We start from the raw sequence: 23,616 nt of genomic DNA on the forward strand, positions 1-23,616 counted from the left end.
ATTTTACCTACCGCTATGAAAAAGTGCAGAGTAAAGATTCTTCCATTACTCACCGTAAATTATAGCTTCCCTTCAAGGATATTTACCCCAACAGTCAACTTCCAAGTCATCAAATTGGAACTCAGTGTAATTAACTATGAGAAAGAGAAGTTGGCTTGTGCAATCATTACAGGTAATAAAGGTTAGCTAGACCGTCATTTCCTTTCTTTTTCCACTTTTTCCTCAAACTCAGGTGATGCAATCCTCAATTTAAAAGTCAGCTTAGTTTCATTAATGCCATATATCTGACCTTCTCCTTCTTTTCCTTCTAATATGTATGTATTTTAACATAGAGGTGGCAAGCGTTTGATATCTTGAAGCTGAAATTTCACAAACAGAACCTGGAAATAAGATACGGCTACCTAGCACTGAGGATAATTCAACAGGGGAGCAGCCAGCAGGCTGCTGGGGAGGAGACATTGGAGTCCTGGCCATGCTTGGAGTCTTCCACACAAGTCCAACAGCTTTCTAAAGGACATGGTTTGATTCAGCACTGAGGAGACATTCTTTGGTATGTGTGGAGAGAAGGAACAAAAATCTGTGTCCTTTGGGTAGGAGCATGAGGGAAAAAATGAAGAAAGACTGTTTGCATTACTTTCAAGAGCCTTATAAGATTTCTCATGCAAAGCAGACAATTACCATAGTCAGTCTGATGCTTTTAGACTTCAGCTAGTCACCTGTGAGCTCAGGAAAGATACTTGCCCCTCTCCATGGATGGCTGTGGCTCAAGCAACAGGGTGGCAGTTAACACTCTTCTCTATAGACACTGACCACCACTGCAAACAGTCAACCTAAGTTAAGATACACTGTGAAAACTGTCATCTGTTTTGTTCTGGGATTTATTGTTTTTTTGCAATATAAGCATATAAAACATCTGTTGGTAAACACAGAGAAAAATCAGAGTCAGCTCTTGTTCTGTCAAAGCAGAGTCACTCGGAAATACAGAGGAAAAAGACATCTCTGCTAAAAGACTTCAAGCCAAAAGCCTTGTGCTACCTTTGAAATACTTGCCTCCTTAGTTATTCAGCAGATTACTAAAATCTGGGGAAAGAAAGGCAAAGCACAACAGCAGTTTCACTCACTCGCTGTGGATCTCTCCCCAATTTTCCCTGCAGCAGCTTTGGCAGCAGCTCCAGTGAGTGCACAGCAAAGAACACAAGTTCTCAGAACACCAAAGGCATTACTTTCTGGGGCTTTTGCTATACTACTTCAAGAAGGTCACAATAAATCTCATTACACAAACAGATTTAAAAACATGAGGCACTTTCTTGACAAGTGCTGAGTGCTATAAGGTTCTGCTATTAATTCCTGCCCCATATCCTACTGTAAATCATAATGCTAATTGCCCTGAAAAAGACCTGCATTTTACAAATACAGACTCATACTCAAAATACATTTCTCCATTAACAACATAAATTCTATAACCTCTCAGGGCTTAATTTTCTCTTCAATATGCTCTGATTACAGCAGTACCATTCCCCACAGACCAAAGCTTCAGAGCGCAATGTCCCCTGGTGCGTGGGCAAGGAGACACGAACCACAGAGCTTCCAGCCAGCAGGACAGTATCGCAGGAAACCCTGTAAAGGAGATGAATTTCCTGACACACTACATTTTGAAGAACTTTAAGCCTTCCTCAGGAAGAGTTTCTCAATACTAACAGCAAAATGCAGGCAAGTCTGAGATGCTGACCCCATTACAACTGTTTGCGAAGATGGCCAGGAAAGGCAGCTCCAGGAGAGGACAAGGTGGGCACTTGTGCTGGCCAGCAGACTGCCAGGGCAGTGGTTTGCTCCCTGCTTTGTCTGTGTCAGGAACACTTCATCTGTGGTGTCTCTTGACACTTGTGCTGGGCAGGCTGCAGGAGCAGCAGGAGCAGCCAGCCTCATCTCTGCTCCAGCTCACCCTTTTCTGCCTCCTCTGCTCTTTTTTCTGCAGGACTGGCAACCGCCAGGATCCTCAATCTTATGGCAGAAAAATTCAAATATACTACGCAGGTGAGAGGCTTTGACTCGGCTCGAGCACTGACCTCTCTGCTCGGAGTTACGCAGGTGACTGCAACAGCTTACGTGTACTGAGTACAGCACCCTCCATCAAGAAAGGCTCAGAGCCTTTCGCAAACCTCAGTCACATTAAAATGAATCAATTAACTTGTCATTTCAGAGCAGCCACTTCAGGAGTGAAAAACCATGTCACGTTGTGTAGATTTACAAAAACTGTAAAGGATTATTAAGAAGACGAAAGAGAACTACAGAGACCGAAATGCAGCAAGCTACAAAATTTTAACTGCCAGGGATCAGCCAAACGTGCCAGGCATCTTTGATGAACGTACGGGAACAGGACTTCAGTGTGATGACTCATCTGAGAAACCGGCAAGTTTGTAAACATCCTCTGAACCACTGCAATAATCCCAGGTAGAAGATAAAATAAACATTTTAGAATATTTATATAAAAGAATACAAAGGCAAGTGTCCTTCATGACTTAGCAGACACAAAGTGGAAAGGGCAGTGAGGACAATTTTAGCTCACACAGCCTAGGAGAATATCAGGGGTTATAAAATTATGAATTGGATTAGGTCTAAAATAGCCCCAAAGAGTATTATTGATTGTAATGATTCTAAGTGGGAGATTTGTGAAAAACAAATATGGACAGTCTTGCACCTGAACATTTATGAGTCACTAAAAGGTATGAGAGCTGAAAAATGAGAATAGCTATCACAAAAACTCATTCTCCAAAGTGTTGCACACAATCAAAAAATGACTATATAGAGAAATTGAAAGTTAGAGGAAAAGGTACGACAAAGTCATTTTTGAAAAGCTGAAAACACAATGTAACAGTCATTTTCCTCATCTTCATTACTGGTCAATACTTTTCACCAAAATCATAAAATGAAAATTGAGAGACTGAAGTTGGGAAAATATCCTTTTATTAATGACAGCTTCTTCCTCAAGAGCAGAAGTACAGTTCATCTGAAAAATGTTACTTTTCTTCCTTAAATAACTACATGATCCTTGAGAGATTTTGTCTTCCTGGGAGAAGGAAGACAAGGGAACAACCTAAAACGGCATTCTGCTCCCTGCTTCTGGGGACACAAAGCAGTAATCAATGCACTGGAAGTCAACCCCTCCCAGTTACTCGGTGTTTTAATACCAGGTATACTGCAGCATCAGAAAATGGAGGAGATGCTTTTATGCAGTCCTGTTTATACACGTTATTCTTTACTGTCAAGCAGTGAACTCTATGGAACAAACACTATTGTGGTTCCTTTGAGGATCAAAGAAACTGGAGCATGACTGAAGTCACTTTCCCATTTTCACCTAGCACAGCAAATTCAAACATACAATAGCTATCGGAGAATTAATTTCTTTGCTAAATGAGTACCATTAGGTGCAGTGTTCATCTGTCAGATCCAGGACATTAACTTCAGAGTCAATTTTTTCTCTTATTTCTTTATGTTTTCTAATACTCCAAATACATTCATTTCATGCCCACATAGGAACTGTATATTATTACTAATGCAGGTCTAACATGCACAAAAACAGAATGTATGCAATATATGAAGTGCACCATCATATCAGTTTGCATGCACTGTATTTTACTGTGAGCAGCTGCATCTCAATGAATTTGCTATGTGTCTGAGGAAGGGTATTTTTTAATCTATGTATCTTGTGAAGTTTGTTCTGCATAGTTAAAGGTCAATTATGTTTTTAAGAATTAGGTTCTTAAATTTCAGAATTTCATTACAAATGAAATAAATTTTATTCTAAGGCAAGTTAGTTAATGAAATCAAATCTTTATTTTTGAAATTTGCCTAGATAGGTTCAAAAATTAATAGATGTTATTCTTCAAAATCGGTTGTAAATGAATGCCAAAGAGACTACACAAAAAAATTTACAATGCTTATTATATGATCAGTGTGACAGCTATTTACTAGGGCTCCCGTCATGTACCTTTCAAAGGAATATACATGAAATTACTGCAAGTATCAGAACATAGGAATCCTCAACAAATATTTTTAACAACGTCTTCGACCCCCTCAGCATCAAGAACACTTTTACTAATCAAAGCTTTGTCCCCTTATTGTAATTTTAGGCATATGCAGCTCATAAAAGTTTTTTTAAAAAATCTACAGAAAGCACCTCTTCTCAGCCCTTTTGCTTTTAAAAATAAATTCTATAGTCTGCAGAATAGATCCCTTAAATGACCCTTAAAGTAGCCCTTTTAAATTTGATATTAGGTAAAATCTGGAATCTGATTAAATCTGGATTAAACAAGAGCATATACTTTACAGGTCATAAATACTACTGTAGGGAAGGAGGCAGGCACATTTTGCAGGTGCAAAAATGTTGACTGTAAAATACGATGGATTTACAGTCTTTTTTTTTTTTTTTTTTAAATCCACAGAAGGGATAAAGTAGTATGTCAGGAGTGCACAATGAGACATATAGCTCATTTGTGCATCTCTAAAACTACGTGCAGGACCTAATGCCAAAAGGTCAATATGGAATAACACTGCAATCAAAGGAAAGACACAATACTGTAAGGATGAGGCTTCAATACAGAAATGCTCTGAAGTGCTACTTTGATATTGCTGTAGCAGAAGAAATGGGTATTTAACCTTTAATCCAAAGGACTGATGATTTCTTCAATCCATTTTTTCACAAAAATGCATTTCAGGTTATTTGATTGCACTTCACCCCCAGCACTGACTCTATCTTCCAGCATGTATTTAAGCAGCTCCACACAGATCTTCAGCTCACTTACACCAGACAGATTCCTTGATATTTTGACATTACCCATTCATTAGAGGGAAATTCAGCAGCCACTTCCCTGTAAAAACCCAGGTTAACAGAGTTTAACCCACTTAACTGATAAACTCCTTAGCAGGAAATGGATCTCCTGCCCTTCAACTTTTCTCCCAGCTCAGACTGTCTTTACTTCAATCTTCACACACAAAATGCAGACGCAGAACTAGAAAGAGCAGCTCTGGCAGATGTTAAGATCATCCTGCAAACTGCAGTTGTGGAGGCCTCCCCTCGCCCATCAGGGCAGCCGGCGGCGGCCACAAAAGCTGCTGCGCCCCTCTCGGCAGCACGCGGCTGCTCTCACCTGCCGCGGCAACATCCTCGCCCCACGTCCTCTCGGCGTCCCAGCCACTCACTGTCCTGTCCCTCATACATTTCTCTTGGCACTAAATTGATGTAAAACTAAACGGGGCTTTATAATTATGTTGTGCCATGAAGAGCGTTCCACTCCAAGTCTCCAAAGCCAAGTAATGAAGTCCTTGCAAAGCATCAGTTTATCAAAACATGAAATTTGAAAAGAAAGTTGAATAGGGGGAATATATTTTTAGATTAAAGTTTTTGTCCCAGTTACAATAGCATAATGAAGGATAAATTCAGCACATTTCACCAAGCATCTGATCTCATCCCCAAATCAAATGAATACTGAAACCTGGAACAGCTGCTTATCAAAAGAAGTGAGGTTAGATGGGACCTAGCTACTTTCACCTGCTCATTTTATTTCCAGGTTCCTTTTAATTTCTAAAAATATTAGATAGATAACTGCATTACTGAAGAAAAAGATGTAATATAGACATGTAGAATAATGTTTTTTAGAAAGTTAGAAGAGTATTCAGGTACTGACTAATGCAATTAAGAATAAACCAATATAAACCAGCTTTTTCTGGCAGGCAAACTGTTTTAGACCAGCTGAACAGGACAGTCAGACTTTCTTTAAAAACAAACAAACAAATGCCATTTATTTTATGGCTGAGAAGAGAGTCCTGAAAATGTGATCCAGGTTTAAGTAACATGAGGTCTGCTTCTGTAAGATAGATAACTTGAAACTACTGAGGCATGAGCTTCCCCAGACACTTCATTGAGTGCCTTAGATCCCAATAACCCTCTAAATGTCAACATTAGTATTTTCCTGTTCCTCAAAGCAAGAACCAACCCCTCAAGTTCTCACAAATAACACATTAAGTTTTACCCAGACCACTATTTATTTAGTCTTTTCAACCCCTTCCAAGAAATACAAGGCTGTGAGAACTACTGCATGTCCTGAAAGTTGAGTAAATGATGGGAAACAGGGATCAACCATCAGATATCCAGAAAATGTTGCCCAGAAATTCAGTAGCACATTATACTCCCAAGCCATGGCTGCACTCTGCTCATTTTGGCAGTAATTCCAGCAGTAAAGGTAAAAACAGGAAAGCTATGCTGATTCAGGCACATCTCTTTTTTTATACTATCAGATTTCGGAGTTAGTATCTTAGTGAACAGACCTCTGAAAAACACACCTTAATGGAACAGCAAATTTTCTGGTAATGTCCTCACCCCTCCACACTATCTCAGCACAATGAGTGTAAACCAGCCTTCCAGTTCCCAGCTTGGATGGATTTGGCTATAACATCAATCACTCCACTCAGTGTAATATTGAAACAAATATTAGAGGGAAGTCTAAAAGAAAGCACCATAATGAAACTTGAAATTAAGCTAACACAGCCATCCGATGCCAAACTAAATGAAGCTATTGAGTGCAAAAGTTGACTAAGCTCAGCCAACCAGAAGAGAGCTGTTTAGCAGAGATTCTTCCACATAATGACAAGGGGGGAAAAATCATTATTCACATATTAGTTTCTTTAGCTCATTTTAAGGAAAATATATTTATATAGGTACAATAATTTAGTTCCTGCTATCAGAACTGATAGGGATAAATAGGCTTTCTAGAGCATGGCAAACATCTCATTACCCCAGGTAGTTTGGGATCTTTGTTCAGTACTGTTTGACTTACAAGTTCCTGGGAGGTATATGTAGTTAGGAAAACCTATGCATGGACAGTAGATCCTCACTGGCTTAGACATTAGGCCCCAATAATCCATAATGGTTAGTAAATAATGGATACTTCAGGAAGAATATAAGAAACAAGACATGTATAAATGGCATTTTCCTTGGACATTTTCCCTTCTTGGCTTTAGATGAATGGAAATTTCCTGAGCTAGAGGTTGTATTAAGCCCCCAAGATGTTTTATACACACTGTAAATGAATCACCTTCCACAGATTTGTTTAATTTCATACTGCACTTGTTTGTAATTTTGGTGTTGGCAACATCTGAGCTCCAGAATGTAATCATGCGATTTAACTCCACCAATACAGTCTTCCGTCAATCACTGCTGAACTTTAAAAGCCTGGGGCCAATCCAGAAAGAGGGAAGAGACAGAGGAGGGAGAGAGAGAGAGGAGGAGAGAGCAGAAAGCAAAGACGAGAGAGAAAGGAGAGCAAGAGAGAGACCTACTGTTGCTTTCTTTGGCCTAAAATCAAAAAAAAAAAAAAAAAAAAAAAAAAAACTTAAGTGCTCAATAGCTGTGATTATTTCAGCTTGCTAGCACTAATGAGTGCTACAGAAATACATTTTCTGAAGTATTCTACATTCCTATTTCCAGTCTAGATATGAGGCAGAAAGCATACAGGCATAAAATATGATTCTCTGCATATGATTGATGACAGAAGTTACCTGAACTTATCAGCATTTGGCTTCAGATTTCATTTGACTGAGAAAACTAAAGTTCAAATCTGTTATTTGCTTAGAAATATTTCACATATTCCTGTCTCATAACTCTACTGATTTTTTTATTTTGTCTTTCAGATCAGCTCCAGAAATGGACAGTTCAAAGTGTCAGCCTCCAAAATTGTCCAAAATTCAGAGCCATAAAAATGAGCTAGCAGGTGCTTTCACATGGAAGTAGAGTCATCCAGGAGCTAGTTAAATCATTAACTCTGACTTATTTTATACTCCTCACTATTAGTTACAAATACCATTGACAGTCCATTATCTGAAATAATAATTTCTTATTTTATACATTCACATTTGGGATTTATCATCCCTTTAAAGAAACAATCAGCCAGCACAATAAACTGACTTTTCAGCATCTGGTAGAAATCTCCTTACTAAATATCCTATCTAAATATCCATTATCTGAGGTAAACATGGACAGGAATTTTCTTAAGCATTTCTCCTTAATGAATTAACACTTCAGGGTACTGATAGAAAGTTATAATAAAGTAGCACATAGTGTGCAGCTCCCAGTATTTCTCATGGTAGTTTAAAGTTACTGTCATGGATCAGAAAACAAGCTATGCTTTATGCCAGCACTTCAACTGTGGACTGATTTCTGTACTTTCCAGGAAAAAAACAAGCGGTGAGTAATGTTGGCACAAGATTATGGACACCAGTAACTGGATTTCTGTTAACATAGTTGATAACATCATGATGATCAACCATGTTCATGACGTGGTTTTCCTCAAGAACTGGACAACTGATTGTAAAGATTAAATTAACAGTTAAATTAAAATATTTTTACTTCATCACTTAAAATTTTACCAGAAATGATCACCTCTCTGGAAAAAAAGGGGTCTATTATTTGAATGAACTTGTTTTTCTTTTATGGAAAACACTTTTAACCTCACCTCCACACTACTGAAATCCATAACTGTGCTATGGCAATGCAATGCATCACTGCAGATAGGAAGCAAGAAAATTAAACCTCAAATTAACAAAATTACAAAAGAGACAAATTCATATTGGAAGCTCTCTATCACTCAGTGCATTCCTTTAGAAGGAAAATAAAGGCTAATTCCTATTTTAGGTCATATCTTTGACTGTGATAAGAGCGGATGCTGATGCAGGAAAATATTTTTCTAAATCAGATGTGAATAAGACAGTTTCAGATTCAATAGTTTAAAACTGGTGAAAAAAAGAATATTCCCTAAGGCTTTCAGGCTTGATTATGGAAGACAGTTTGAAAGAGGAAAATATCATTCTCCTTTCATTAAGAGGACATTAATTACAGAGTGCTGTTTCAGTGACATTTAAAAAATATGACATGGGTAAAGATCATTCATTTAAAAATCGGTTATTTCTTTTGATGTTTTTTTTTTTTAATCCAATTTTGAAGCATTTGAAAAGCACAAAAAGCAAGTAGGCTCAGAATACAGAGATTTTAAGAGTAGGTCATGAGAAAGCAAGTAAATATCATGTTTTTGGAAAGATAATTGGGCATTAAAGATTTAATACATTATTTAAAAATACATTTGCGTAAACTTTTGTCTGTTGTAAAGCTACCTGCAGCAGAGTTTCTCACTTCACATATCATAACTGGCATCCAGGAGAGTTGCAGGCAGTAAATTTTAGAGACTACAGAAACCTCATCTGGTCCCAGTGACCTTTCCTTTCTCCCTCACGCAACACACTTCAAAGTCAACCATTTTTGTCAATTCCTTAAAAACTGAGAAAAGAATTTTTATATTTACTGTAACATTACCAGCTTAAGGAAAGAGTAAATCTTTAATATAAATACTGTAAGGTGGTGTCAATCAGAAACAGTCAGAAAATACTGAGCCACAAGATTAAAAGATTAAAAATTTATATCTGCTGAACATTTTCTTGTGTTCCCATCACAAGCTGTCATTACCTGCCCACAAGAATGATCCAGAACTTGTGCTTTTTATGAAAAATTAAAATAAATAATTTTTCTCTTAAATACTTTATTTCTCTCACTTCTTCTCTCCTCTTTTTAGATGAAAAGGAACGAACCACACAGACTAAAAGCTAACGTTTTTTCCTTCAATGAACATTTTGTTGACAATCTTGCCATAAAAATCTGAGCTTAAATGGAAAATATTGGAATAAATATGAAAGTTGTTTTTCAATCCAAGTACGGAGATGTCAGCTGGCTCCCTAAAAGGCAAGAGGGGTTTTTTTATATTATTTTATTTTTACTTTAGGCACAGCACCACATTAATCGACAGACCTAATTAACAGAAAGACCGGCTGGGCACAATCTGAATTATGTTCCAGCTCACAGAAACGGAGATGTTTGCCTCCTAGTTATGCCCATACTGCAGAAGCTGCCAGCACAGCCCTGACCCATCCTGTATCTATTCGGCAAAGAATAGAGTGTACAAAGCTGTGAACCGGACACAATTTACAAGCACTATAAACACAACCAAAATCCAATTCAGGGCAATAAGCTTAGAGCCTGAGGCCTAAAGGGCATCAGAGCCCTTTGGGGGTTTCCCCCACACTTTCTGTACCTAATATCACAGAGTTCTAATATATACAGCTGTTTCCACAACGATAGCGTGTGATGGGAGAGGAATCACTTCTCGTGTCACTCATACTGTTCAGTTAGCTGCTGTCAGGTGGTTTTTCTAGCATCACTATATGTTATTAAAGTTTTTTGAAGACTAGAACAGTCATATGCAGCCATCAAAGCAACCAGCAGCTCAGGACGTGTCTGCAGGGCAGCAGCATCTTCTCGGGAGGCCGTTCAAACCTGGTAATCCTCTGTATGGGAGACCTGCCCAAGGTCCCACAGCGCACCAGAGCTGTCCTCCCAGCATTATTCCCAAACCGCTGCTTATTTCTGCCAATATGCCACAGACAACTAGGGAATAAGACATTAAACTTGATGTGCATAAAATACCAAACATTGCAATCATTAGCAGGAAGGCAGATGGAGTCCCAAGCAAATTTCACCATCAGATCCTGGAATAGTCAGTCACAGCTGTGACTGTAAATAAAAATTGAAAAAGGTTCATGATAGTGAGGGCCTCTGCAGCTGTATAACAGGGCGCTGCTTGCCCGTGGAATACAAAGGACTTGTTACTTGAAACAAGTTACGTTGACAGCTTACTACAACGACACTGAGATAAAGTCCTCACGTCAATGTGCTGCCACAACACAGCATCAGTTAAAGATGCCAACTTTTTTCTTGAAACAAGATATACACCATGAGATACTCAGCTGCAGTCCTTGTATCTGAAAAAACTGAGGAAGTGAAGAAAAGATTAGACAGATTCATCAGTGACAGCGAATATGCAAATGAAAGAAGTTTCCCATTTTACTTCTATCCTAGGTGTAGATGTGCTGAGGCAAAGATGAGAACATTAAACACATTTCCAGTTTATCATCCTTGCATTTTCTCCTCTTGACAGTTTTACATGCCTATCTCAGCAGCAGAACGCTCACATCGAGAGAAACACTACATGCAGACCTCAAAAACTACAACCTGATACCCAGACAAAAGAATTTCAAATAGAAAAGGTTTCTTTTCTTGCAAAAAGATAGCATTCTTTAACTAAAAACTCTGCTGGAAAAAAATAGCAAGGGAAAAAAAGCAAACACAAATAGCCACTGTAAGCATAACACAAGAAACTAATTCCTATTCAAAGAATAATTTCCCTCTTCAAGAAGCAAAATCAATATGATCTAGTACAGAGGACTCTACAAATGTAGATTAGTAAAACACAGCAAAGACAGAAAAGCATAAAGTGCATTTTTACAACTTTATATTATCAACAAACATCTAAAGAACACAGAGGGCCCACCATGGCTCTGCTAGAACTGGACTCTTCCCACAAAGGAGAAAATATTAGCTAACATACTGGTCTCTTACGTACCTTATTCTTTCAGATAACGCTCAGGAAAATAAATGAGCCATTTTTATTTTCATTGAGGAAAAAAACAAAACTGAAGAACCCCTGAACTCCTGAGTCCTGTCAAAAAAAGTCAGATGAAGCTCTACATGGTTCAGCAGATCCTTTATATGGATAACGTTTGGAGAAAAACATCACAGACTTTTTGATGAGCTTGCAAGACTATGACTTTCAATATTAAGTTTGCTTGAACATGTGACAGTATTTTGCCATTTTGAAAGTTATTAAATAGCTTCAGTAACAAGACGCATGAATTTAGCTCCTCTTTTACCGGCATTGTTGCAAACTGACACCTTCAACTAATAAATGGAGTACAGAAAGTTCTGCTGCTCATTAAAAAGATGTCTCAGAACTTTTGAGAACTGCATCTGTGACCCACAGAAATAAGACACTCTTGACAAGAAGTAGATATTGCTGAGACTTTACAGATAATCCTTTTTTTAATATTGTCCAGAACAAGCAGTGATCAAATGAATGCAAAAAGCCAATATAGCTGATAAATTAGCCTTCACCATCAGTAGCAAGCCTTCATGACTAAGCTGCAATGAACCTCCCTGCAGGGATTACACCTGTAGTAGGAGGTATAATGTAACATCAGCCCAAATCAAAAATATTTTTTCATTTCAATTTGTGGTATTTCCCAGTTGATTCTTTTCTAGAATGATCTAAAAAGTTATCAGTGCTAATTAAAAAAGATAACTCCAAGCCTGCTAAAGACACATTGCCCATGTAGTGAAGGTCTTTGCTCTAATTCAAAAAAAGATAAATGCAGATGCTTTTTCTACATGTTTATTTTTGAAACACTATTAGTTTAATCTTTCTAGCCTTGTAAGATCCCACAAAGGTGCAAACAGAGAGAGGCTAGGTATTTTGTTTGAGGCTTCCTGAGCACAACGGTGTGCACACTCAACTCTCCATGCATTTCAATACTCCAACAAAAAAAAATCATCCAACCCCTGCACCAGACCAGTCAATTATGGCAAGGAACACTACTGATTTTTACATCTCAGTGCATAATTCCCGATCCATTCTGCTCCTGGGGCTCTTCTTGTCCATGTTAGCAACTGGACCGATTTTTCACTTCTTGTAAGAAACCAAGACAACAAACCTAGTTTGCTTTTTAATTTTTTTTTTCAAAATGAATAAAGAGACCTGATTATCCATCAAGTCAAAATACTAAAAATGTACAATTAGAGCAGATAAGTCAATTGGGATACTTAAGTTGCTTCTATTCTGCTGTCTTCCAGCTGTTAAAAAAAGCAAACTAACAAACACACACACACAAAAAAAATCTTACCAAAATCTGTGTATCTGAAGTCTCCCTCCCTCCCTCCCTCCCATTCAGTTCAATAATGTTATATATCAAACACCATGGCCTCAAACCTGAAGAACTTCCCAATGCATCGCAAGAGATTAACACTAATTAAAGCTGATGTAGAGACTGAAAAGTTTGGGAAACAACAAAACTAGACTGAAATCTGGTGAGAGGCAACTTGATAGTTTGATTCCATGTAGATCAGATGCCACATGAGTATTATTATTCAGTCATTAAGTACTGCCTGATTGCTGCACCTTTAAATCAAGTACTTTATGTAAGCAAGTAAAGCGGACTAAGCCTTACATCTTCAATTAAGCAAAAGTAGTTTCAAAAGTAATATTGAAAATACATACAGGTTAGACAAACAGTCTGCAGAAATAACACAGGTATTATTTATTTTGATTTGCAACAATAATATCAACTAGACAATCTTTGCAAGTCCTTCCCATGTCTATATTCTATTCCCACGTATATTCTATCTATACTCTGCAATTACCAGGAAGTTCATCTTCAAAAACAAAGAAGTAGCAGGCTTTAAGATATGTAAAACAAATTGCTTGTTTGATGCTACTGATGATGAAAAGGGAAAAAAGATAAAAGTATAGGAATAGCTCCAACAAGAGATAAAGATGAAAACAGAAAAAATAGCAGTAATAAGGTAATCAGAATACATACATACTGAAGAAGAAAACAGAAATATATTTGCTAGGAAACAAGAAGGAGTTTGAGGAAAGAAAGACAGGTCATCATCAAAAGAAAACATAGATTACATGGGGCAAGACATTAAAATCATGAGATCAAGGAGAAGCAGGGGAGGTGACAGCTTGCTGAAGTCCAGATAAGGATGAAAGGTGAAACAATCCTGTCAAATAATTCATGCACGAGAGGCTATAGAGAGTGAGTCACAAAGAGGAGGAAACATTTACGTATTTTGAGAAAAAGAACATAAAATTTGGTAGAAAAAGTGAAAAACAGTGGTTTTGGTAGCATACAAGTCTGGATAGACAGCAGAGAGGCAGGTAACTGTAATACACTAACAAATAACCACTCGTGCTTTTTGCTGTCCTCCCTACAGAGATTGTAAACTATCACAGTCCTGTATTACATGGTCTCATCTCTTTCATCCAAGCTGTAGAAGCACACATTCAGTTCTACAGATCCCTGGTTTGATCCCTCATATGTCCGCCATGGGAACTGCCATCACAGCATCACCAACAAGAAAAAGGTAGGTGCATTAAAAGTGGAATGGACAGAGGAGGACCACAGAGCTCAGTGGTTTGGCTACCTAGAGCAAATAATCTTTCTAAAGAGAAACTACTCTGCGAGCCAAAAAGAAGATGCAGTCATGCTGCAGGACCTGTAACTAAGTTTATGTGTCCACATTTACCACCTTATTTGGGTCTTTGTAGTTGCTGCTTTGCAGAAACCGAAAGGAGAAAATACGTAAGCCCACTTGACACTAATTTTCTGCTGGAACACCCCAAACTGTGATACAATCAAACGCAAAGCAACACTTCTGTCGCATGGAACTTCAGTTGCTGATAGTATGCCATTTAATCCTTCTTTAGGCGACATCAGATAAAATATTAAGGAACGCAACAGTATGTAACAGTTATTTACACTGAATTGGAAACCACTGCACATGGCAGCTTATTTGTACCATCTGCTACAGAAATGTCAGTCAAGGGAACCCAGGTAGATGACCAGGGCTGTCCAAACCAAGATATCACTTAGAAGAAAGAAATTCTACTGAAAAAAAATCTTTAAAATTAATGGCTTATGCTGTCAAAGGGACTAAAACTTTTGAGGAAGAGCAGCAATTGGCACAAGAGCAGCCAATCTGAGTTTCAGTAAATGTCCTGAATTCCCCTGCAGTCAGGCAGCCCCCTCTTTTCACACTCAAGTGTCTGACATGTGGCCTTACTTTAAATCTAACAGCAGTTTCCACGGGTTTTCAATAGCATAAATAGCTGGTTAAAAGGACCAGAAATATCCCTTAAATAAACTATTGATCCAACTAAATAGCTTTATCAATGGCTGAAAATAAGGACAGCTACCTCCTTAAAAATTCACAGCATTCAGTTGACTATCTATAATGCACAATTCAGCTGTCACCCAGGAAATGTAGCTTGCACAGGCTTGGCATGAGCTGCAACTCTGCCTCCGGTTTGGAAGACCTTGGATGAGGTTCATCTCACCTTATGGTATGTGTCTATCTTAGGATGGGACAAACTGTGCTTGAGAAATGCCAGTTGAGAATGCCTTGAAAAAAGACGATAGAAGGAGTCCAGGAAGCTAGACGGAGACAGTGGAGAAGAAAATAATAGAAAGGATAATGTTTTAAAGAAGGGAACCTGGACTCCAGAGAAAGGTTTTGATAGTTTAATCTTTTCACATAAGAAATACCTTACAGTCCCCTACACATTTTGGGAAGGGAGGGTATAAATTAAAAGGACAGGCAGTTCCTACAATAGGGCCCAAACGTAAAAGCCTAATTTAGTATAGAAAAAAATCTCTTGTACTTACTGTAAATAATATTGAACAAAATATGTCTTAAGACAGCCACTGAAGCAGATGCACTTAATTCACTTTGAGTAACTTAGCCTTCTCACTTAAAAAGCCTCATGCCTATCTTGATAAATTCTGATTGTTTTCATCCAATATTACTAACAAAAATACACATCCTATTATCAAGCCTGTATGTTCAGAAAAGATTACTAGAGCTAACAGTCTTCTCACACTGATATGTACTGACATAAGCAGTGATTCATATTCACCCCTTTTGAGGATTAAGACTGGAATTGAGTCTTTCAGTCCAACCGCATAGAATAGAGATGGTTCAGACAGGGAAAAAGATGGACAGTACTTAAGTCTAAATCTCAGACTGAAGGAGGAAGAACAACGACACTTTCAAAGTACCAGAAGCAGAATTAGGTAATACACTTAAGGCTACCTCTTATCAACAGGCACCAAGAAGCTCAGAGTCGGTACTTCAGACATGACAGCCAATATGCAAGGCCATGCTAATTACAGGAGGGAAGAAAATCTAAGAGTGGACCCAAAAGAATGCAAAAAGGATGGGAGGGTGAAAAGCAGTTACAAGGAGTTGCACACTGGCCAGGTTAAACACGCTTTGTCAGAAATGCGCCCTGCGACCTACCTTCCCGTGAGAGACTCCTGCAAAGGTAACAGGGAGTACACGAATCAACATGTTCCGTGCCAAATTCACAGCCATATCCAGAGCCATGTGACTCTTTGGACTTTTAATTTGAGAAATACCAACTCTGCCCCTTCAACCTACTGTACGTTGGATGGTCAATCCTCCATGAGAGTTTTAAAAAGGCACACAAACCACAGGCAATCATTTCCCTTCCTGATATCTGTGTAATTCAGTTGGAAAAAAAATAAAAAATAAAAGAGCCAGTACTAAACACTACGCATGGCATCAGTCTGTTCAGTGTCATGGTAGGTACAGATCTGCATTTCTCAGTTTCTGCGAGGTCTAGAGGATTCTTTAAGATGTACAGAATAAGCTTACCCAGTTTTCAGGCTGACCAAGGCATCTTCAACTCCTTTCTGATTATACTTCGTCATGTAAAGGTGCATATCTGGGTAGTTGTTTCTGATGTTCCTCTCTGTGCTCCCATTTGGAACAGTTCCAAATCGAAAAGGAGGTGAATAATCATGTGGCCTTTGAAACTAGAGACAAAAAGGAAAAATAAAGTGTTTCAAGTATTCAAATTGCATGGCGGTGGGGACGTCCCTTAAGCAAGGAAAATCTAACGGGGCAATTCCAGGTTGGAAAAAAAACATGAGCTGTGTAAGTTGCCTCAGATTTCTTCTAGGCAAACACTGTGGGTTAATTCTACTACACAAGAAACTGTGCCTCCACGCTGGCTTAACTATACAGAAATATCTATGTCCAAAGTAAAATCAGCTCAGCTTTGCCACTCCAACACAACTTTCTCCTGTTCTGTCATACAGCATGAGATATTGGAAGACGCTCCTCATCTGCCAACATCTGCCTAGAAAATCAAAAATACAAGCAGACATGCTGGTATTTAACAAGTAAAAACCCCAGCGTTTTAGCTGACATTCATTTCACACCTCTGCCAGTCTGACTGGAGACACTTTGGGTCCCCTCAAATAGACAAGGCCAAAGGAAATGCTTCACTGCTGCTGGACAGGGAGGGTAACGGTGGCTCCGGAGGATCCCTGGGGAAGGTGGTGCTGGGGCAGCAGGGTGAGCTTGGCAGCTGCCCGCCAGCCACCGCAGAGGGATTCAGGGGGAATTACAGTCCCTCGGCGAAGCCCCACATGGCGCGGCCGCTACATCGCTTGACACGACAAGAGCTTCTCCGGCTTTCACACCTCAACCTGCTCCCTGTTTACTTCTACAGTCTAAAGCAGCAAGCTATTTGCCGGTGCTCACATAGATTTATTCTACAATTTTACCCTCTGTATCTCTATTACATCAGCACAAACAAGCCAGGGACTATGCAAAGGATTAGCAATAGCTCGGGACACATTTAGGTTTCAGACTTGGAAATCATCCTGATAATCTCACACAAACAGATCTGAAAATTTTGTATGTCCCTTTTTTAAAATCTCTCTCTAACTATTAAGTGACACTTCAGGACTAAGTTAAAATGTTTCTTTAAGAATTAAATTAAAAGGCCACTCCAATTAGAGGAGCTACTGGCTAATGAGGAAATTCAGCTGAGCACTAATAAAAGCAGGCACCCATGACTTCCTCGGCAAAACGCGGTCTGTTGTTACTGCTGAAGTCAGAGCAGCAATCTAGACTCCCTGTGCCGCAAGAGACAGCTAATATTTGCACGGCTGCTGCTTCCTTTGGGCTACACGTGTAACGCTCCTCTTTATAAGGGCTGGGCTCGGGGCAGTAAGAATTCCCATTATCCAGTGCCAGTTTTGAAACAGAATACAAATAGGCTTACAGAAAAAGTGAGAGTATTTTCAATTCCATCAAAACTTGACCATGATGTTACTGCCACAACAATATTTTCATGTTACAGAACTACAATTAAATGCTTCATTTTAATTAAACGTATTTTGACAAAGCATAAAGGAATGGATTTTATTTTTCTCTACTCTTTTAGATAACAACTTCTTTCTTTTCTAATTTTCCCTTTCTACAGCTTTACTATTTAAATTATTATTTTGCTACTACCTTATACATTCTAATTGACCCAAACACTAAAATTACACTGCATACTAGCCAAGGTTTTCATTCTATCTTTGCTCTCTCCTTTCTGTGTTTCCTATGCAGCACTAAGGCAAACCTTGCTCTTAAATATATGTACAGAGATTCTACTGATGTAGATGTAGCTTGCTATTAACTTCATTGAAATATATAGATAAATAATTCCTTAAGTAGTGAGATGCCTTCCAGTACTCCTAATGTCTGATTCTAATTTTCTTATAGGGTGCACTGTAAAAAAAAAAAAAATCAAGACCTGTAAAAACTGCTGTTGTCTATGCGGTTGACTTTTTCTTGGAAATTCAACCAAGGTGAGCCTTCTGCAAGCTGAACTGACAACACTGGGGTGTGACAGGAGAATTGGAGGAAGAGGAAGATCATGGTGGAGTACCTTGGTGATTTATAAATCAAGTTTTTGTCTGAATATTCTCACTTTTCAAGTAGATTCATACGGGTGAAAATTGTAGGGGGGAGGAGTCCTCACATAGGAAGACTGAAGGGATCAAGGTATCAGTTCTAAACTGAATATTCATGTAACACAAAAATATTTCTACAGGAGAGCAGAGATTAATAAAATGGACTTGTTCATCCAAAGACCGAAGGGGATAACAAGCAATTTAATTAAACAAATAATTCTTACATGGATTTTAAACAGTGACAATTCAAACAGACAAATAGTTCCAAACACCACCCATTAATGGTGTTCATTAATTCACCATTCAACCAACAAATTTTAACAGTCACACTGAGATTAATTTTTGGAAATCATTATTTGTTACTACTGCCTGCTGACAGACAACTTGTAAATGTGGGGAAAAATGATAGATTCTCTCTCTATATATTTTTTTTTAGCAATAGTACACTTGTGTGTGTGTAAGTGTTCAAGGACTATGAAGTTCTCATCAGTAGTTTTAAATTTATCTTCTAGGAACTGACATGTTTTGGAGAAGCGTATACGCCCTACGAGTGCAGCAAAGATCTATGTGGCAGGCGTGAGAGACGAAGGAAAGAAGCATCAAGTCTGTACATGCACTCATTTTCCCTGAAGCCCCATGTTGGGAATTAAAATATATTGTTTCTGCTAGGAGGCAATTTTCCTCCTAGAAACTGCGAAATGTTTAAAAAAAAAATTGTTAATAAAATTGTTAAATTTAATGCAGAAGCCCCTGTTTGAATCATAATTGCAAAGAGATCTGCTATTATTCAGAAGACTAAACAGTTCATTCTTGTTCCCCCTGTTCTGCCAGCTGCTAGATCTGTGGCACACATAGTGACAAAATTCCTATCTTAAGAGATCTAGGATTCACGTAATAGATGTCTCAGCTGAGAAAACAGTTCTAATACTTTAGTTTGTTTTACCTGTATGCCTATATGCCTTAATAAAACTGATAATTTCATTAAAGTCAGTAATGTGATCTTTCACAAATATTAAATACTGAGTTAATGTGATTATTTGCATGCTTGCCTAAAAATGCTGGTATTCAGAGAAGTTGTTAGTTATTGTTCTAGGGTATTTTAAGCGATGATGGAAAAAATATTAAAACAGTAGAAAATAGCAAATATGCTCCCTCTATTAACACAAATTTTAATGAGAATTATGGCTGGATTGAGGTGACAAAGACACCCCCATTTGAACTCTTCTGCCTTCTTCTTCTACCAGATGGAAAGTGCCGACATTCTAATTTCGTGTGATTTTTGAAAAATATGACTCCTCAGTAATTCCAAGACCATTATTATAATTGTCAGGAAGTGAAAAGTAATCAGTATCTGTGCCTGACAACTCTGAAAAAGCACTACGAGGGTCTAATATTGAAATGGAGAGATGGATTGGAGTAACAGAGTCACCCTAAATAATCTATCATCCCTACTGCCTTTTGACCTCACTCTGCTCAAATTCGACACAGACATATCCGTAAGCAACTACAGAGCATGTGCCATGTATCTTATTGCAGATAAAAATAAACACAGTGCTACAAGAATACTATGAACCTGGCAAAACTAAGGAATCTGTAAAAGGCACAATTCAGGCTGCCTATTAACCTGGGCAATAATCCCTCGCACACGGGGCCATTCTCAGATGCGACTGTGTGGAGGAAGCAGCTAGACAACCGCTCTGCAAGACAACTCAGTTCACTGCTTTCTGCTCTCCTTCAGTAATCTTATCTCTATTTCTTTCTACGAAAAAGGCATCACATAGTCTCAAAAGTAACAGCTTCTATGAATATCTGCTTTGCTGGATACTTCTGGATTCATTTTCTGTACCTTTTTAATGAACACAAAGCTTTTAAAAATCTTTTACAAATACAAGGATGTCAAAATATAATTTTCTTCCTGTCTTCTGAATCATCTGAGTTTATGAACACCCACCCCTAGTAACTCCAGTACATGCTGTGCCATGTATTTCTAAGTGACACATAGATGACATGGCATTCAAAAAATTCACTGGCAACACGATGAAGGACGAGGAAATTCTCAAGAGGTCTCAAAGCCAAGAAGAAGCACAAGTATCATGTCATTTTATGTTTGGCAAAACACTGTTGATGCTAGAGTGTTACACATTTCCTGAATGGAAGTTACTGAATGCTGGGGGTCAGGGATGACTGCCCAGAGAGGGGTTTTCCTGGTTTTTCTTTTCCTCTGTAATCTACCATGTATGGAGTCTCATCGTGGATTGAGAAACCCCAATATCTCTACCTAGGAATACTTCATCGCATAGTAGCCTTGACAAACGAACTTGGCTTTTCAGTTGTGACAGTAGGAAGGAGTAGGGGGATGGAGAATAATGTCTATAATTAACAAAGATAGTAAAAAAATCTTCAAGTTTATGAACTGAAATTATGCTTGGCCATTATTTTTTTAATTAACCAGAATACCTTTATTAAGTCCCTAGTTATTTCCCTGTTTTACAAATTGTAAACTTCTCAAGAAATTCTTGAACTTGTAGATATTATTGCTTTAAAATTAATTTTATTCATACTCATTTCTGTCTTCTTACAGGCCCCTGCCCATGAGTGCTTTGTGCTTTGCCTGTAGCAAGGATAAAAGCTCTCCACAAAAAAAAAAAAAAAGAAAAGAAAAGAAAAAAGAAAAAGAAAAAAAAATGTTCTGAAAATTCCAGAACTATTCTAATACTAACAGAGTGCTGAAGTAACATGGCAAAGAGGAGAGAAAAATAATTTAACATGAATCATATTATATGCCTATCAATTGTCTCTAATTATTTGAAATGTTAAAAATCTGAGCAAGCTCAGGATTGTAAAGGAGGCAAAAATTGCATACAGCCAGAAGAATATTTTGAAAAAGGTTATTGTTTTTCAAGATGTCCTGATTTATCTCTGTATGCTTCAGGCAAAACTCTGAAGAACTTAAAATAAAAATAAAGAGAGTAGATCAAATAAGTGATCAGAAGATTGCATAAGAGCAGGGGCTATTTTCTGATTCATTTTTTTTTCTATTTTCATTCCTCTTATTGTGAAAGTCAAGCTCTCCTTAGCTTAGAGTACAGAAAAATCACAAAAACAGGGGAGTCATTAGCCAATGGCTACTGATCAAATATTGAAATTTTTCCCAGCCCCCACACTCCACAGCAAGGTACAGAGGTGGATGGGGTGCACCAGCAGAACCAAAAGTCAGGGCTGGGTGTAAGTGCAAGCCAAGTCCTGCCAAAACCAAAATCTCCCACAAAAATGTTCTGCACTTTGCTGCAAATAAGAGAAAGGCATTTCCTCCATTCCTTTCCTTTCCTTTTTCTTTTTTTTGTTTGTTTGTTTAGCAATCCTCAAGAGAAGAACACCTTTTATCCGTTCTTACTAAGTATATTATTTTAAAATATGGGTATTTTTAACAAATTTCATACTCTTCCAAAGGTTTTCTCAACAAGGTAACTTCATAAAAAACAAACTACTATAATTTTGTTTTCTTTTTATCTATCTTTCCTCTAGCCATGCTTGCAATTCATGCTGTGATAATTCAAGAGTACGCTCAAAGGCTAGTCATAAAAAACAGTTAAAACAAAAAACAGACAAAAGACTGTGAGTTCTTTCGAATAACTTCCTTTATTTTATGTCTTTCGAGATAAAGCCCTTGAGAAATTCTCCCTTGTGCTATATTCTACTTTAATATTACTTCTGAACGTCAATATTTAGTTTCATTTTAAAATAACTGGGCACAAACTTGAAAACAGAGTGCCTTTTATGTGCTTTTTGCACATCTATCAGAGCAATAATTTTGCAAATGGACTTCACCTACTTTGTGCAATACCACCATGGCAAAGCAGTCACACAAATGAAATAAAAATCAATTAATTGTATGGGTTCTGATTTATAAACCTATTGATTAAAAGTCATAAGAAAGTACAAAGATCTGGGATGCACACGTTCACCAAAAGGAATATAGAACAATATGCAAAATCAGCCTATTTATTATGATTGTGAAGAATGGGAAAATGGAGACTGACCTCTTCTGAGATGGAAAACATACCTTTTTATCGCTCAGTCCAGTGACTTGGTCAACAAATTCCTCCTGAATCATAAATGCAGCCAGGTTGGCGGTATAACTAGCCAGGAAAATGACAGCAAAGAAGGCCCAGACTGACACCATGATTTTACTAGTTGTCCCTTTGGGGTTTTGCACAGGCACAGAATTGTTGAACACCAAGCCCCAGAGTAACCACACTGCCTTTCCGATGGTAAAGGATGGCCCATGGGGATCTGTAATTGCAAAGAGCAGTTTTTTTAGTTGCAGATATCCTACAAAATAACAGCAAAGCACTCACAAAGACATAATTTAAAAATACTTCAAAACTTTTTCACTGTACTCCCAATGGTATCACAGGATTTATTATAGGCACTCTCTATTGTAATGACATTTCCATATTTGTTAAAGAATTATTTTAACAGTTTTCTATGGGGAATTATCTTCAAAAGTTTTAAAAATGAAAGCATGCACCAGATTTAGGTTTGGAAAAGATCCAAACTGTGCTCTCTCTCTTGCAGTAAGGTAAGTGCCACAGTATTGCCCCTTTCAGTCTTCTACTCCAGATGACTCGTAAAATGGAAAACTGTGAAGCTAATACTTAAGAATTCAGTTCAAATATTCTTCTCATCCAAATTATTTTTTGTAATCTCTGGTCCTCCAACATTATGCTTTTTTAACACTGTGTCCCTCAGATAAGGATATTTAAGATCATATTTAAGAGCCTTACTAGTTGTTATTGCTGTTTTCACTAGAAGTGCTTTCACTTACACTAAAAATCAGATTTAATTATACTTCCTTAACTCATTCTCTATTCCTGTGATTTACAAGAACTTATATCAATGCAATAGAGAATTTGCTATTACTAGACAAAGTAATAAACAGAAATACTCAAAATGGAAGAAATAAATGGACTTAAAGGGAATGTTCTAAAAGAATAAGCCCAAAGTGGACATACTTAGTGCATGTTCTCATTTCAGTAGAAACGTCACTAATATAGTGCAGTATTTTCACGACGCAATCAAGCACAAAGCTTAGATTACCCTCCTTCATTTTTGCAGCAGTGC

At 37.9% G+C, this 23,616-nt stretch overlaps 1 protein-coding gene across 1 annotated transcript in view; it reads right to left on the reverse strand.

Moving 5' to 3' along the window:
* Positions 1-23,616, reverse strand: part of GRIN2A (glutamate ionotropic receptor NMDA type subunit 2A) — a 179,686-nt gene that overhangs the window by 16,097 nt on the left and 139,973 nt on the right. Inside the window, exons 9-10 of the mRNA XM_062588080.1 lie at positions 22,556-22,785; positions 16,394-16,554 (exon numbers count right to left, since the gene is read on the reverse strand). Coding sequence (XP_062444064.1) covers positions 16,394-16,554; positions 22,556-22,785 — 391 coding nt within the window. The remainder of the gene's footprint in view (positions 1-16,393; positions 16,555-22,555; positions 22,786-23,616) is intronic.

The sequence above is a fragment of the Rhea pennata genome, chromosome 15 (assembly GCF_028389875.1).
Source record: "Rhea pennata isolate bPtePen1 chromosome 15, bPtePen1.pri, whole genome shotgun sequence".
NCBI classification, from domain to species: Eukaryota; Metazoa; Chordata; class Aves; order Rheiformes; family Rheidae; genus Rhea; species Rhea pennata.